Genomic DNA, 16,055 nt, shown 5'->3' with positions numbered 1-16,055 from the left:
CAGGAATGTGGGACCATAGTCAGGGCAACAGAAAGGAGCCCTCATTCTGGCAGGGCCCTAAAAGAGGACAGAGACCCCTCAGCAGCGTTACCAACATTCCCCACCATCTTCTTCTGGGGGAAGGTGTGACAAGGACTGTTACGTCAGCCCTGCTGGCCAACAGCCCTCACTACAGGACCATGTGGAGCATGTACCACAGTGAGGCCCTGCACTCTCCTGATGGCGAGGGCCATCCCACACAAGGCCAAACCGGGTGCTTCAACAAAGGCAAGGCCCAGCGCCATCTTGGATAAGGGGTGTGCTTGAGCCCTTGCTTCTGTACTCGGGCAGGGGCCTGCTCTTCAACTGTAGATTCATAACACCACCTAGCCTCTATAGTGCTTCCTAGGGTAGGTCCCCCATGTATACCCCCGGACAAATAATACTCGCAAATGTCCTTCACGTCCAAGTGCCTCTCCACGTCAAGCTGACGACGTGACTTCCCGGTAACCTGAACAGCAGCTCGCAACAAGCCTCTCCACGTGGGCCTAACCTCAGTATTCTTACAGCTGTTCTTCCATGTCCCTGTCTTCCTCTCCTCCTTTCTAGCATGAGGTAGACAAGGGATCACCAGGCCCAATTTGCAGAAGAAGAAATGGAGGCTGGGTAAGAGCACAAGACTAGTATTCGTTAGCTCGAGTGACTGAATGGACAAGGGGTCCCACCTCCCACTGCACTACTCTGAATATGCCAAGGGGGATACACGAGAGGGCTAGTTGATGATACGCTCCTTGGAGGGTGGAAGTGAAAGAAAAATGACAGTGTGTTCTCAGCTGTCCAGATTGGAGGGCACATATGTCCACCCAACCTGCCACCAGACCGTGTCATCTTCTACAATTAGACAGCACTTACCCAGAACATGACCTATGTTAACAGCCCTGTTCCACCCCCAAGTTCTCCAACACTGACCAAAGTCACCATAAACCAAACAAGTCAGGGAAACTGATAGATAGTCCCTCTATGTGTAGGTCCGAAGAAAACCAGGCTTCCACAAGATCCAGCCTGCCAGGGAAAGGGGTGCCAAAGCAGGGATGACCCTGCCCCATCTCCTCTCCAGACCTCCCCTCCGGCCATGCTTCTTACCCTCCCTTCGAACTTGGCGGTGGCTCCTTCTCTGATGCAGAGGTTCCGAGGGGGCACAATGAAAGCAGGGGCCTCGGTCAGGGGCACGGAACCGGCTCTCGAGTGATCCACACTGATGGAAGCTTTAGAAACCTGTGTTGAGGCAGCCAGCTTCACATCCCCCATGGTCTGCAAACAGGAAGGAAGACCAGGTCAGACGAGACAAAGTGCCGCCCTCATCCCTGTGCATGGCCAGCATTCCCGGTGCATTTGGGAAGCTCCTCCTTCCCCAACTTTCCAACAAATCCCTTCTCTGCTAATGAAAGCCAGAGTCTCATAGGGAGGTCAAGGCTGGGAACAGACGCAGAGATGAGAGAAGCCGGGTGGTCAGATCCCAGACAGTCAGTGGACACCCACAGCCACCACTTGGGAGGCTGGACCACCTCAAGACTAGGGACCACGTCTTACTCACAGTGCAACAGTGGTGTCAGGGGCATGCAATTAGTCTGTTTTGTAACAGGGTATGCCTCTGTCTGACAAACCCAGATTTCTCTTTGGCTGGTAAGGTATTAGCCATGCAAGCAAAATCTTTTCCAAGTGATAAGACTCACAGGTTCACAGCAGTAGATAACAATATAAGCAAAACTTCTGTAGAACTTCCTATTCCCCAGGAACTATTCTAAGCACGTGTAAACAACAGCTCATTTGCTCCTCATATAAACATTAGGAGACAGTTAATCTCATCATCCCCATTTTATGGATCAGTCACAGCAAGATTAAGAAATTTGGTCAAGGTCACGGCATTTAGTAGGGGCCAGAACTGGCACTTGAACCCAGGCAGCCAGCGCCAGAGCTCCTATTCCTAACGAGGGGCCCTCCTGCCTCCTGTAAACAGTCAGAGCTGGCTGGTGGCAAAGGGTTGTGAGGGCAGAGGAGCCAGCGAGGGAGCCTGCACATTTACATGTAAAACTGAGGTTTTCTGCAGGTCAAAACATACTATCAACAGCACTGAAAGATGGATGGGATAAAGCGTTTGCAGCAAAAACAAAGGACGAGAATACTTCACAACTAAGAAGGAAACAGCCCCGCAGATAGATGCACAGAGGCCATGGCTAGAGCAGTTCACCGAAGACTGACGAATGGCCTCTAAACAAAGGGACATGGCCGGGACTTCGTGAGAATCCGAGAGTACAAAGTCAGAACAAGCCATTATCTTTTCTAAAAAACTGACCACACTGATTTAAAAAGATAACATAAAATGTCAGTAAGACTGTGGTAAGGTGGCATGCTTGCCTGGGGGTTGGGTGCATATCAGTTGGTGTGATCTCTCTGGAAAGCAATTTGGCAAAGAGATTCTGGGAAAAAAAATCCATCTCTCCTCCCAGAAATCCTACATTTAGCAATTTTTTTTTTTTTTAAAAATTTGAGGAAGAGAAAGAGAATGAGCAGGGGGGAGCATGGAGGGAGAGGGAGAAGTAAGCTCCCTGCTGAGCAAGGAGACTGATGTGGGACTCGATCCCAGGACCCTGGGATCATGACCTGAGCCAAAGGCAGACACTCAACTGACTGAGCCACCCAGGCGCCCCAGCAATGTATTATTTAGGGGAGAAATCAGAGATGCAGCATAAAATTTATATCTAAGGAGGCTAATCACATTATTTATAGCAGAAGAAATAGAAAAATAATCCTAGGAAGTAGAAACAGAAAGAAAGGCCCAGCCAAGTGTCTAACAGTGAGAACTAGTGGAACACAGTGGAGCTATTCAAGTGTATGTTTACAAGGAGAATAATGATAGGAATTGATATAGAAATTTTAAATTCAAAATAAATCTTATTATGGAAAATTTCAAACATACAGAAAAACAGAAAGAATGATAAAACAAGCACCTTAAGTATCCATTGCCCAACTCCAACAATTATCATCTTGCCATATTTCGATCACTGGTTTATGTGTATGTGTTTGTGTATGTTTGCACAATCATTTTAAAGTCATCATGATTATTTTTTTTTTTGAAGATTTTATTTATTTGAGAGAGAGACACTGAGAGAGAGCATGAGCGAGGAGAAGGTCAGAGGGAGAAGCAGACTCCCCATGGAGCCGGGAGCCTGATGCGGGACTCGATCTCCGGGATTGTGACCTGAGCCGAAGGCAGTCGTCCAACCAACAGAGCCACCCAGGCGTCCCCATCATGATATTTTAATGGAAAAAATCAGGATACACTCATTCACTCAATTAAAATAGATTTCTTGAACACTGATCATATGCCAGGCTAGATGTTTGAGATGCAGCAGTGAATAATCATATGTGTGTGGCAAGTGTGGTAGCCTGGTAGTAGGGAAGGAATGGGGTTCTCAAATCCTGCAGAACGGCCAGGACCATACCCTCGAGGGAACTCTGCTCCCTTTGGCCTCCTCCAGTGCCATAGAGACACTCAGCACGGGGTGGGCTCAGAGTGAGGGCAGGAAACATGAGGCTCAGACCCTGCCACAGATCCAGCCATGAGCCACAAGGTACTTCCAGTCTCTTGGCCTCGGTTTCCTTTTCTGTAAAATGGGGGTGATAACCTCAGCCTCAGAAGGCTGCAGGGAGGATCTGAGTGAGAACCCATACAAAATACACAACACAGCGTGAAAGGGGTTCAATCAGTAGTAGCCAATCAACACTGTCATCATTCCATTCCCAAAGAGAAGCTGGTCTCCCCACCCTGCAGGAGGACACAGGCCCTCTTCACCAAGGACAGCAAGGAGCCCAGTTCAGCCCCATCACCTTCAGGGCAAGGGGATCTGAACGGAATTACTGTGACCAGCAGTGAGAAGCAGATGGCCGAACTCCGTGAGGAGGCAGGGAAGGCAGGCCTGAGGCCCACAGCAGCCTCCCTCAGCACCGTGGCGTCTGTTATAGCAGCACAACTGACTGAGGGCAGTCCCCACAGTCCTGCAAGGCATTTCTGACTATGCTCCTCTCACAAATGACAACACTGAAGCTCAGAGATAACACCTGTCCAAGGTCACAGAGCTAAGAAGTAGAAACCAAAACAAAGTCTGACCCCTGTCCTACCCTGTAGGCCTCCTAGAGGCATTTCTTACTGTCCCCAGTCAAGGGAGATAAAACAGGCGGAGGCTTAGGAGTTTCACAGAGGATGGGGGAGAGGCAATGGGCCTCCGCTTCTGCCCTTAGACTTGGGTTTGAAAGACACAAGACTCTTCCCCCTCTGCTTTCTAGCCGAAAACTAGAAGTAGCGACATCAGCCTCAGGACCCTCTCTGCATACCACCCCCATCCAAGATCATCTGAGGTCTGTCTAAATCTCCCAAAGGTCCTGGATGCTAGCTAGCATCAAAGGGAAAGTACTTGGCTTCAAGAATACAAAAAACAGAAGTCATCTACCCTCAGGGGAGGTCTGGCTTCACGGGTAGAAAAGGAACAGGCAAGTCAATCCAGCCAGGAGACATCCAGTCCCCCACAAGGTGGTTTCGGGGGTAGTAAGTTAACTATCAGGCGAGCAGGACCAAAGCCCAGGCCCAGGCTGGCCAGAGACACCAAACAGCTTCGCTCAGCCCATCGCCCCGCCCACTGCCATCAGCAGCATAAACAGAATCCATCCACACTGGCAAGTAATGGTTACTGACATAACTGAGATGTTTGTCAAAAAATAATAATAAATTAGGGGTGCCTGACTGGCTCAGTAAGTGGAGCGTGTGACTCTTGATGCTGGGGTTACGAGTTCAAACCCCCATATTGGGTGTAGAGATTACTAAAAAATAAAATCTGTAAAATAATAATAGTAACAATAAATCAAACCAAACCATCCTTATTCCCTTCTAATCTCTTGTCCAGCCTGATGACCACATTCCAGTCAAGAACACGAGAGGGGCGAGGTATCTTTCGCCGTAATTTCTCTACTGGCAGAGCCGGGCTCAGTGGCTGGAAACACACGCAGCTTGGCGGTTCATTCAATCAATACCAGTTAAATGCAGATCAAAGGACGGAGAATTAAAAGGAGAAAAAAATGGAAGACGGAGGTCCAAGAGAGCTGGAAGCAGCCCTCTACAGACAATGCTCGGGCCAAAGCTCACCTCCAAATAAGGTTTTCGCAAGTAACATAATTTGTTAATCATCCAAAGCAGCCCTAAGTTAACTTGACCTTAATTTGATCAAAAGCATTTTAAATTGTTTCTTGAACCCAGAAAAGAACATTTTCAACTGTGGCCAAAAGATGGTGAACTCTGAGGCAAAAAGACTCAAAAGAAATGTTAAAAATTAGGGATGGCAGAACAAGTTTAGAGAAACCAGCTGTCCTCTTTCCTTCCCAAAGTACACTCATTTAAAATGATCGTAGTCTTTAAGCACCTGACCCTGCAAGCAAGGCATCCTGGAAATCACCCGCCTTCCCGCTAGGGCTGGGCTCCCAGCAGGCTCTCCACTGGCAGCCAGCCATGAACCCACCTCCCACCTCCCCACAGGCGGAGGACGCAGCAAACCACCCAGGCGCAAGGGCCCCAGGCAATGACAGCTCTGCTCTTCCACCTTCATCTTCTCTCTGTGCTGCGCTCAGATCCTGACCCATTCCCTGACAGTGCCTACTGCCCGAGTGAGCAGCTCCTTGGCCGCGGGCTGTGCCAGGTGGCCTAGCTGTGACCCACCGGGGCAAGCCGTGGGGCAGAACCATACGCCCAAGAACCGATGTGCCTTACCCTGGCCTCTTCCCCGGGCAGCTCTCCCATGAGTCGGGACACCCGGGCAGCCACGCTTTACCTCTGGACTGCAGAGAATCCTGTCCAACGTCCGTCCGTCAGAGGAGGAAGACCACAAAGGAGAGCCAGGGACGCGGTGGAGCCCAGGGCTAGACTGCAAAGTTAAGGGGCGTCTGCCTGACTCTGCTCGCAGATGTTGCAACTTGCCTTCTGCCGGGCAGCCAATTTCACTCAGTCAGGGAGCTCTGTTGTTCTAATCCGCCCAGCTGGGGTGACCTTTGAAACCCCTGGCTGCCAGCTGTAGAGGCTCTCTCCATGGAGTCCCGCCGAGACCAGGAGTGGAAGCTCACAGGTTTTTCCTCGTTTGGGGTTGCCGAGGCCAATCTCAGTGCGGAGCAAAGGGAGGACGCTGTCAAGCAGAGAGCTGAACCCCTGGAGGGGCTGGGCACACCCCCAGCTCCACATCTGGCCTGGAACGTCACTCACCCCTTGGCACATCTGGCATGGGATTACCACACAGGGCTCATGGGATATGTGCCTCCTGAGACCCTGCCCTTTTTTCCTTCAGCTAAAGAAGCCCAGCTTATGATCCCTGCAGTGGGAGGGATGAGAACAGAGGATGGGGAACTCCCGTGCCGCAACTGTCTTAAGGAATCTGGGCTACGATCTGAACCAGGTTCCAAGCATTCAGGTTGCGCACAGGACCCAGCAGGGCTCCTTCTGACCCCCGGGGAGCTTCAGGAAGGGTCCTTGGTGCATACCTCTAAAGTATGGTAGCACCGTGACGCCCAGCCCAGTCCTTCTCCTCCGGGGAAGAAAAGGATTTCTGTAGTTCCAAAGGGATCTCTCTTGCTGTGGCAACTCACACCATGGGACAAACTGTACATGTCTGAATCAGGAATGACTTGACTTTTAAGCTTTTCCACGGGGCTCTGCCTGATCCTTGAGAAACTGGTATTCATTCTTCTAAGACCTGGGGGACCCTTTACTCTCTAGCTTAGAAGTTCTCAAATTTCTGGTCGCAGAGCCCCTTTATGCTCCTCTAAACTAGTGAGGATATCAAAGAGTTTTTGTTTATGCGTTATTGCTAACAATATTTACTGTACTCAAAATTAAACCCAATAATTCATTCAAAAACATCAATAATAAGCCATTGTTTGTTAACATAAATAACACTTTTAAAAGAAAAAATGTATTTTCCAAAACAAAAAAGAAAGCTTAGTAAGAATTGTACACTTTTGTAAATTTCTTTAATGTCTGGCTAATAGAAGACAGCTAGATTTTCATATCTGCTTCCACATTCAGTCTACTGTGATTATCACTGCATTTGCAGCTGCTGGGAAACTCCACTGGAGAAAGAAAGAGATTGAAAAAGGTGAATGTCAACTTATTACAAAGATGATTTGGACCTCTGGGCTCTTAAAAGAGTCTCAGAGACTCCAAGGATCCCCTGGGGACACACTTTGAGAACTGTTGCGTTAACCCATCCCCTCTCATCCCTTCACCATCTGCTCTCATGTCTGTCCTCCTAACAATCTACAACTAGAAAGCGAAAAGTGGTTTTATAAGAGTAATGGAGTGTGACTTTGAGGAATGGGTGAGAAGGAGGGTGAATCGGTATCCAATTTGGTTCTACCTTTTCTTCCAAAGAGAACGGTTAAACAAATGTGTACCTGAGAGATACGAAGCTGAAACAGATACTGATGAAGAGAACGACTTTAAGTCAATTAAGTCCTTGGCCAAGACAGAATATAAACCCAGACCTCTGGAAGACGTGGTAGATTCTTGAAAATCTTATGGCTAAGAAAGGAAGAAATAAATCCAAAAAACAACTCTATTCACCACTGAGGAATGGTGTTAAATTCGGATCTAAGTCTTCTTGACGGAGATCTCTGGTGGCATAACAGGACTGGAGAGTCCTTCTGAATTGGATAGAACTAAGGACAACCATGTGGTCAAAAACATGGGAGGCATGTCTATCAAACCTGTGGGTTACACCAAGCAAGTAGGAACAGCTAACATGCTAAACACAGCTAGTGTGTTAAAATACATCCCTGAAAGATCAGCAATATGGACCAGAGCTTGAGAACAATTTTTAAATTGAATACTTGGGCTCAGGAGCAAAAACAGGGATGCCTGGGTGGCTCAGTCAGTTAAGCATTGGGCTCTTGGTTCCAGTTCAGGTCAGGATCTCAGGGTTGTGAGATGGAGCCTTGCATCAGGCTCTGTGCTCCACTATGAGCCAGCTTGAGACCCTCTCCCTCTGCCCCTCCCTCCCCCACCCTCTCTCTCTCTCAAATACATAAATAAATCCAAAACAAAACAACACATCTACCCAAATCCAAAACGGCTGAGTGGAAATGCTGCACACAGACCTCTGGTCCCACAAAGATTAGGCTAGTTCCATGTTAGCAGCACACACCAAATCCCCTATCCCTCTTTGTCCCACAGCTCACAGCTGAAAGTCACGGAGTTGTGTGGTTCTATGATTAACATCCGTCTCCCCCACTGGAACACAAACTCCCGCATGTTTCACTAACTGCTGTATCCCCAGTGCCGACAATACTAATGGACACATGATAAGTTCTCAACAAATACTTGTGGGGATACATGAATGAGTAGAAAGTTGGGTTAAAAAGGTATTGAAAAAAAATCTCTTCCGAATGAGGACACCACTTAACTTTATCATATCGGGAATTCTGAGAACATTAGAGAGAGGATGTAAGGCAAGAAGCAGGTGAACAGGTCCTGCCAATAAAAAAAAATCCACCCCTTTGCAGCCTAGGAATTTGGCTCCAGACACATGGGTGCCAGTCTGGCTTTAAACCAGAATAAAAATAGGGGCACCTGGGTGGCTCAGTCATTAAGCATCTGCCTTCGGCTCAGGTCATGATCCCAGGGTCCTGGGATCGAGCCCCACATTGGGCTCCCTGCTCAACGGGAACCCTGCTTCTCCCTCTCCCACTCCCCCTGCGTGTGCTCCCTCTCTCGCTGTGTCTCTCTCTGTCAAATAATAAATAAAATCTTTAAAAAAAAAAAAGAATAAAATGTCACTTTAAATAAATAAATAAAAATAAAAGTAAAAATAAACCAGGCATGTGATTCATGCATCCTTTGAACGCTGCTTCTCAGTCTTCCAATGTATGAAATGGGCGTGAGGATGTTTCAGTCTTGGTGCCCTGGATGGACTGAGTTTCCTGCTGGCATTTCCAGGTGACTCGGGTCCAGGTCCCTGGCTTCCCAAGTGAAAGCACTCGAAGACAGCCCCCTCTGTCCCCTCCAGCTGATTTCTGCCCTGAGCCCCAAGCCAGGTGGCTGTCCCCTGGGCTTCCTGGGCCTTTCCTCTAGAAAAGCACATTAAAGGAGGGACTGGGTTTTCTGCAGGCAGATGAGCTGCCCACGTCAGCCCGGCCACATCAGCAGAACAGCAGACCACGGGCAGACCACGGGCAGGAGGAGGATGCCGGCTCAGCAATCCTACTCCAAGTGCCCACAGCTTTGGCAGAAAGTTATTTTTAAATTTTCTTAAAAGAGGACACTGACATATATGCACACACTCACACACACAGAGATCAAATCAAATCAACACACCCAACCGCACACACAGTGTGAATGAGAGAGGCCTGGTCTCCTGGAGCTGCTCTCTTCCTGTTGGGATTCTTGCTTAATTTGGGATTTAATGAGTACAGGCTGAAAGAAGCTTTTTGCAATAAAAGCCACATGCAAAAAAAAAAAAAAAAAAAAATCAAAGCCAGAACCAGAAACCCTGATTATAACTAAATTAGCAAAAAGCACATTTCCATCACAATTAGCAATAATCCTAAGGTTCATTCATTTTGTTACTAGGAATTATTGCTACAGAAGTAAATCTGGGATCCCCAGTCTGTTAATCCAACCATCCCCTTCTCAAACACCATGGCTCCTCTCTCCATTCTGTTAAATCACACCAACTGAGCCGAGTTTTTTAAACCCCAGGAATGATACTCCTGTAGGGGTGGCCCCCATCACCTTCAGTCTGTGGGGGCGCCGAAAATCGCCTCGGGGAACAGAAACCATGCTCCGGGTTCCCATCCCCAGGATGCCTCACAGAGAGGAACAGAGCGCTCAACAGTCAGATGTTACATTCTCCCCCACTAAACTGTGTGGCCTGAGCCACATAAAAACCTCTGAAAGTCTTAGTTTACGTAGGTGTAAAACGGGGCTCCTGCTAATACCCCACTACCTATGAGGCTGCCATGAGGGTTGGCAATGTGTATGAAAGGCAGCCCAGCCCATTCTCTGGCAAGAGTGAGTACTCAATCTGCAGCAGCTGCTGTGGTTAACATCACTGTTGTTTTAAGATCTCTCTCAGAAGTTCAGAGGAAAGAGGCAACCGTGGCCCCAGTGGGGGCCACCGGAGGGTAAAATGGCATCAGAGAGACAGTCAGCAACCCTGGTACTCACTGTGGCTGCGTCCTGGCCAGCCATGCTATCTTAAGAAAGTCACTGCCCTTCTCTCTCTACGGTCCTCTTTCTGTGGGGCCTGATGGGTCTCTCTGGACACTTCCTGCCTGGGGACACCTGTGTCTCTAGCCTCTACAGGACATCTGGGCAGGTGGGAAAGGTTCAGCAGAGCGATCCAAGCCCAGAGCAGGAACACGATGCAAGACACCAGGGGGAGGAGGAAAGAAACTTCTGTTCCCAGCCCACCATGTGGGGCTTCATAGGCTGGGCGGCCGAATCAGACAGACACACCTGTCAACAAGGCACACCAGCCCCTGCCATGAGGACAGAGACAGAGCCAATGCTAAGCGTCGGCACTAAGTGATCATTCCAGCTTAGCAGCCTTTGGCCGACTCCCAAGCTGAGCCTTTGATTCCATGAAGTCTGTCCAGAGAGAAACTGGGGCTGAAAATACTGAGAGGAAACCCCAGGGGAAAAAGGAGGAAAAAGAGGGAACCAATAATAGCTACTATTTAGTGAGTGTGCATTAGGCGTCAGCAGTATTCCTGGCGTACTTAAGGTGACTTAGCTCACTGAATGCCTTAGAAGGGCAAATATTAACAGCAAAATTAATGGGCAGAGTGTGGGGGCATATCATTCATAAAGTAAATGGAACATATTCCTTTTCTTTCTACTACTTTATTCTTCCCCCGCCCCCCACCTCAGTCCAGCCGACATTTAGTAACTTCACGACATAGGGAAGAGAGAAGATCTAGAAAGGAGAGGTACAAGGAGTAAAGGAAAGGTCACCACTCTGTACCATGAGTCTGCCTGCCCCTCCTCTCCTGCTCTTCAGAGAAGCCTACGAAAGCTCTGGAAAAGAAGGCCCAGGAAGGAAGTGAGCCTCATGACACTGCTGACCACTCCCAGCCCCAGAGGGGGCTCTGAACAGCTTCTCTAACACCAGACTGGCATGTCCCATCCCTTCTTTCTGCGTCTGCCTGAAGCACATGCTACCCACTCTGCTTTCTGCAGGGAGCTGGAGTGTGGCAATGAGCTAAAGGGACAGGCCTAAGGACTTAGGTTCTAAAAACACGGATGCACACGAAGGATGAACAGAGCTCACCCAGGCCTGGCTGCTGAACGTGGCCCCTGCACTCTGCACACAGTTTCGGGGATCCAGCATCCCCTAAATCATTCCCCCTGGGAAAATAGCTCTGTGGCTGGATCAACTTCAGGCTGAGTGGAGGAGAGACTGATGTAAGGAGACAGAATGAGGAGGACCCCTTTGTGGGATCCTGCCTTTCCACGCTCGAGCCTCAGGCACCGGGCTGGAACGGTGTCTTCCAAGGAGCGGGGCAGCAGGAAGGCCCACCGACAGGTGGGGCTGTGGAGATGCAGAGGGCTGACGAGAACCAAGGCAGAGTCTGAAGACTCACTCCAGCCTTGAGCGGTCCACAGCCCCTGCAGGAACTCCTGGGGCCCCGGGGGCAAGGCCGTCGTCCATCTGCCTCTGGCATGTGCGTCCTTGGCTCAGACTTCACTGACTGAGAGGCCTGGGGACGCTCCTCTTGCAAATCCTCTCCCTTGTGACACAGCACAGGAAAATGAGGCACGGGCCAACCTGATGTGTCAGCTCCCATGGGCCCCGATGTGAAATCCAAGTTTGCAGCTGGTTTCTAATTACTCCCACCAACACAATCTGTCTCCTCTGGCTGAAGTCAAAGGCCTGGCAAACTGTTACAGATTTCTAGGGTTCCTTCCACCCTTGACTAGCACCGAGACAAGAGGGCAGGTGCGAGAGAGGCAGAACGAGGAGGGAGCCAAGGCTGGGTGTCTCCAACACGCCGGAGGCGGGACGGTGCTAAAGCCAGCTGGGTTTTCCCCGTGAAGATTTCAGGCTGGCCGATGCGGCTAGAAAGAAAGGACCAATTCCTCCTCTGGGGTCAGGCCCAGTACTGTATCAAAAACACAGCTGGGGTAATTGCCAGTCCTAGGATGAGAATAACAACAAATTGGCAATTTAAGAGAAAGTTAGGGGTGACAGCCAGCCAATGGACATCGGCGAGGGGGCCCATCGCAGGCTCTGTAGTCAGACCAAAATGGCTGCACTTGAACCTGCCTCTGGTACTTAGTAGCTGAATGACCTTGGGTGATTTACTTAAGCTCTCTAAACCTCAATTTCCCTGTCTGTACATCTGTTTTGTGGGGCTCTGTGGGGATTAGAAGCCACTTCCAATATCTAACCCAGAGTAAATACTTGGAATACCCAATATATGGTAACTGTAACACACAAAGAAACTTCTAACGATGTCAGGCACACAATCCCTCCCTCGGTAATGATTATTAAATAGTCGACCATTCTTTATCAATTGATAGTCAATTATTATGAAGAATAAGAGGTATCACATTTCACTTCAATGTTCTAATTCATTTAGATATTGCTGTAAGTACTGCCCTGCTGCAAACAGCGGATTACTAATTTACGTTTCCGAGTGTTGACTTGTGTGTTTCAGTTCCCTGTAGACAATTGCATTGCTCTCACCCTCCCAAATTCTTGATCGCCGAATGTGAGGGCTGGAAGGGGACCTAAATCATCTAGTCCAACTCCCTTTCCTCTTATTTTACAGATGAAGAAACTGGGGCCACACAGGTATCCGCACAGACGGGCACGGGGATCTCCGAGGTTTGCGTGGCCCGGCCCAGGGCCTGCAGGGCAGTTGAGCCCCACAGTATAGAGATGTGCCAGAAGTAGAGAGAGGAGATGATCATGCATGCCTGAAAGCAATGAAATGCATCTGAAAAGGGGCCGTTTTTGAGTTACAAAGGATGGTTTGAGTTAAGAGAAGTTTAGAGAGTTACAGTCTTCAAACTGATGGAGACTCAGTTGCACGGGCGTGTCGAGGATAGCAATGCTCTTCGCTGATGCTGCCAAAAGGGTTTTTGTTGAGAATTAACATTAAGCTACTGACGACTTACAAAATGCTCTTCCAATCCCACCCCACCTCCACTTCGCCACACGCTGAGGTATGTTCTAACCCCATTTATTGCTGGGACTAAGACCAAGTGACGTGTCTGAGGTCAAATAGCTAATAAAACAGGAGGAGAATCCAATCCTTCTTAACTCCAAATCCTAGCTCTATGTGGGAACATGCTCGGGAGGAATTCGTCAAAATAGGTTAAATCTTATTATCATAATGAATACCATGCCCAACAGGAAATTGCCATTGTAACAACTTTGGTGATGTTCTCTGAGATTTATCAGAATGCTATCTGATGGGTACAAATATGACTAATGTAGGCAATTCCTTGGCCAGGGAAAGCCCTTTTATATTTGTCCTAAACAAATGGTGACTTCATTTCAATCCCTCATGCCTGAGAGAGGGTCCAGGCATACTGGCTAATCTCTAGCAAATCTATGCAGGGCCTGGATCAGCACCTGCAGATCTGCCTCCCCCCTCTGCCCCCCACCGCCCCTTCCACACACACAGATGCTCTCTCTTCCCATTCACAGGCCAGAAATCTGTGTTGTCCCCGCAAAGCCTGTTGCTCTTTTCCAGGATCTCCACCTCTCTCCTCCCATTGGCTGGGCTCAACCCCAGACCTTGGCCTTGGGTGCTGCCTCAGAACTGCTAGAAGGATGCCTTGGCAGTGTGACAAGTCCCATGTCTCCACATGCAGCTCACCCCTTGCCCTTACCCGCCCTCCTGTGATAGGAGGGCCCATCCCCAGCCCAGCTTCCAGGTGCAGAGGAGAAACAATGGCTTAGTGTTTCCTGGAACTTACCTGGGGTGATGGAGGCCTGCCAACCCAAACCAGCCAGGTCTATCAGCCCACAGACCAAAAGTCAGGCTCAGACACAGCCCTGCTCCTCCAGCCTTCTTCGTCCTCATTTGCAAGGGCTACATCTTCTCCCTCCCTTCTGCTTCCACCTCTACCTAACACACCCCCTTCCAACTAGAGGCAGGGCCCAGGGGAGACTGCCCTCCAAGGGTCCTTCACGTTCTTGGGTACCACGTACCCTAGGTGGAGGCAGGAGGGATCTTAGAAACGATGCAATCCCACCTCCATCCCCACAGGAGCACCTCTGTGTGCCCTTTGGGGACACTTGAGGCCATCTTATCCCAGAGCATCAACTATACTCAAAGATTTGGGGGTTTATATTAAAACCAATGTATTCTGGAGCACCTGGGTAGCTCAGTTAGTGAAATGTCTGACTCTTGGTTTTGACTCAGGTCATGATCTCAGCATCATGGGATCGAGCCCCACAGTTGGGGCTCCTTATTCAGTGGGGAGTTTGCTTGGGATTCTCTCCCTCCTCCTCCCCGTCTGCCCCTCTCTCCCCTCTGTCATGCTCTTCCTCACGTGACATGTGCCCAACTCTCTCTCAAATAAATAAATAAATAAATAAGGCTCAGTCGTTAGGCATCTGCCTTTGGCTCAGGTCATGATCCCAGGGTCCTGCTCGGCTGGAAGCCTGCTTCTCCCTCTCCCACTCCCCCTGCTTGTGTTCCTTCTCTCACTGTGTGTCTCTCTGTGTGTCAAATAAATAAAATCTTAAAAAAAAAAAAACAACCAATGTATTCACATTATGGTATAAAAGGACAACTATAAGTCGACTTACAAATAAATGTAGGGCTTCAAAGAAATGTGATGCTTTCCACAAGCTGCTTCAGGCTACGCCCCCAAGACCCTACCCCTGAGCACGTGTTCTTTCTCCACTTCCCTTGCAGAGGGCAAAGTGGGAGAAGCACAGGTCCAAACTGACCCTCCTGTTTCACAGAAATGGAGCCTCAGGTCCAGACACATGAGGTGACTGTGAGGTACAATATCTATTGTTACAAACAGAAATAACTCATCCATTGAATGCTTGCCGGGAGCCAGCTATTGTAGTGAAGAGTTTACCTACTTCCATTTCCAAGGCAACTCTAAAGACAGGCATTCTTTTCATTTTGAAGAGAAGACTCAGAAGTTGAACAGTAAGTTCAAGGTCACAGAACTAACAACTAACTAACTTAACAGCTACTTCTTATCAGTGGGCTTTAAACCCAGGTCTCTCTGGCTCTAAGGTTCAAACCCTTGGTAACAGTGTCAGGATGTGAGAGATGCCACAGGAGGATCTGGGAGGAGGCTGGAGTCCAAGGTCCTGGTGTCTTGCCCTGGCTCTGCCACTAGATTACTCATAGCCACAGACACGAGGGGACGTTTGCTGACTTTTGCAGTCTATAGATAAGAAAACCAAGGCCCCGAGAGAAGGGCTGGCTTCAGACTAGAGCCACCAGACTTCAGGGACAGGATCTGCTAACAGTGGCCCTTGGGAAAGTAGCCTAACCTCTCAGGGGTTAGAAGACCTCTAGCATCCCTCTTGGCTGTATGTTATCTGTCTACACAGATGTCCGTAATTTCTAATCTGATGTGCACATCCCATCTCCCTCTCTGAGCCCATGCACCTGCGGGGTCCTCCCCCACTTTGGTCTGCAGAGAGCAGCTCAGGCCAGCTACCCTTAACCTCTCTTCTCGGGGACCTAGATGCATGTGTGAAGGGAACTTGTGTGAAAATCACCAGTCACTTCGGGTTCTGAAGCGATTAGCTAGTCTGCTAGTCATTAGGTAAGTCTTGTACACAAGGCAGCAGAACGTATACCCAGTAGCCAAAAGCCACAGCCACAAGCATGCACACCCCTCTCAAGTAAGGAAATTCCAGAAGTTCATTCATTCCTGTGGTTCACATCTATAAGAATCTTCTTCCAGATCCCAACTTCTCAGGCCCCGGATGTTTGCCTGCAAAGTCTATTCCACAACTGGATGAGAGTACGTGGACACGATGCAATGCCCTCTT

The 16,055-nt window shown here is 49.1% G+C and overlaps 1 protein-coding gene across 3 annotated transcripts in view; it reads right to left on the bottom strand.

Moving 5' to 3' along the window:
- MYLK (myosin light chain kinase) overlaps positions 1-6,009 on the bottom strand; it is a 180,551-nt gene extending 174,542 nt beyond the window's left edge. For 2 of the 3 annotated variants that reach the window (XM_004745429.3, XM_045088817.1), the window contains exons 1-2: positions 5,795-6,009; positions 1,123-1,290 (exon numbers count right to left, since the gene is read on the bottom strand). In XM_004745429.3, the coding sequence (XP_004745486.2) occupies positions 1,123-1,290; positions 5,795-5,824 (198 nt within the window). In that variant the 5' untranslated portion in view covers positions 5,825-6,009. The remainder of the gene's footprint in view (positions 1-1,122; positions 1,291-5,794) is intronic. The other variant, XM_004745432.3, reaches the window with a different exon arrangement.
- Between the last annotated feature and the right edge of the window lie 10,046 nt (positions 6,010-16,055).

Source organism: Mustela putorius, unplaced genomic scaffold (assembly GCF_011764305.1).
Source record: "Mustela putorius furo isolate JIRA1106 unplaced genomic scaffold, ASM1176430v1.1 tig00003834_pilon_pilon_pilon, whole genome shotgun sequence".
Lineage (NCBI taxonomy): Eukaryota > Metazoa > Chordata > Mammalia > Carnivora > Mustelidae > Mustela > Mustela putorius.
Note: the sequence above shows the minus strand (reverse complement) of the source record. Positions and strands in the feature narration are given on the sequence as shown.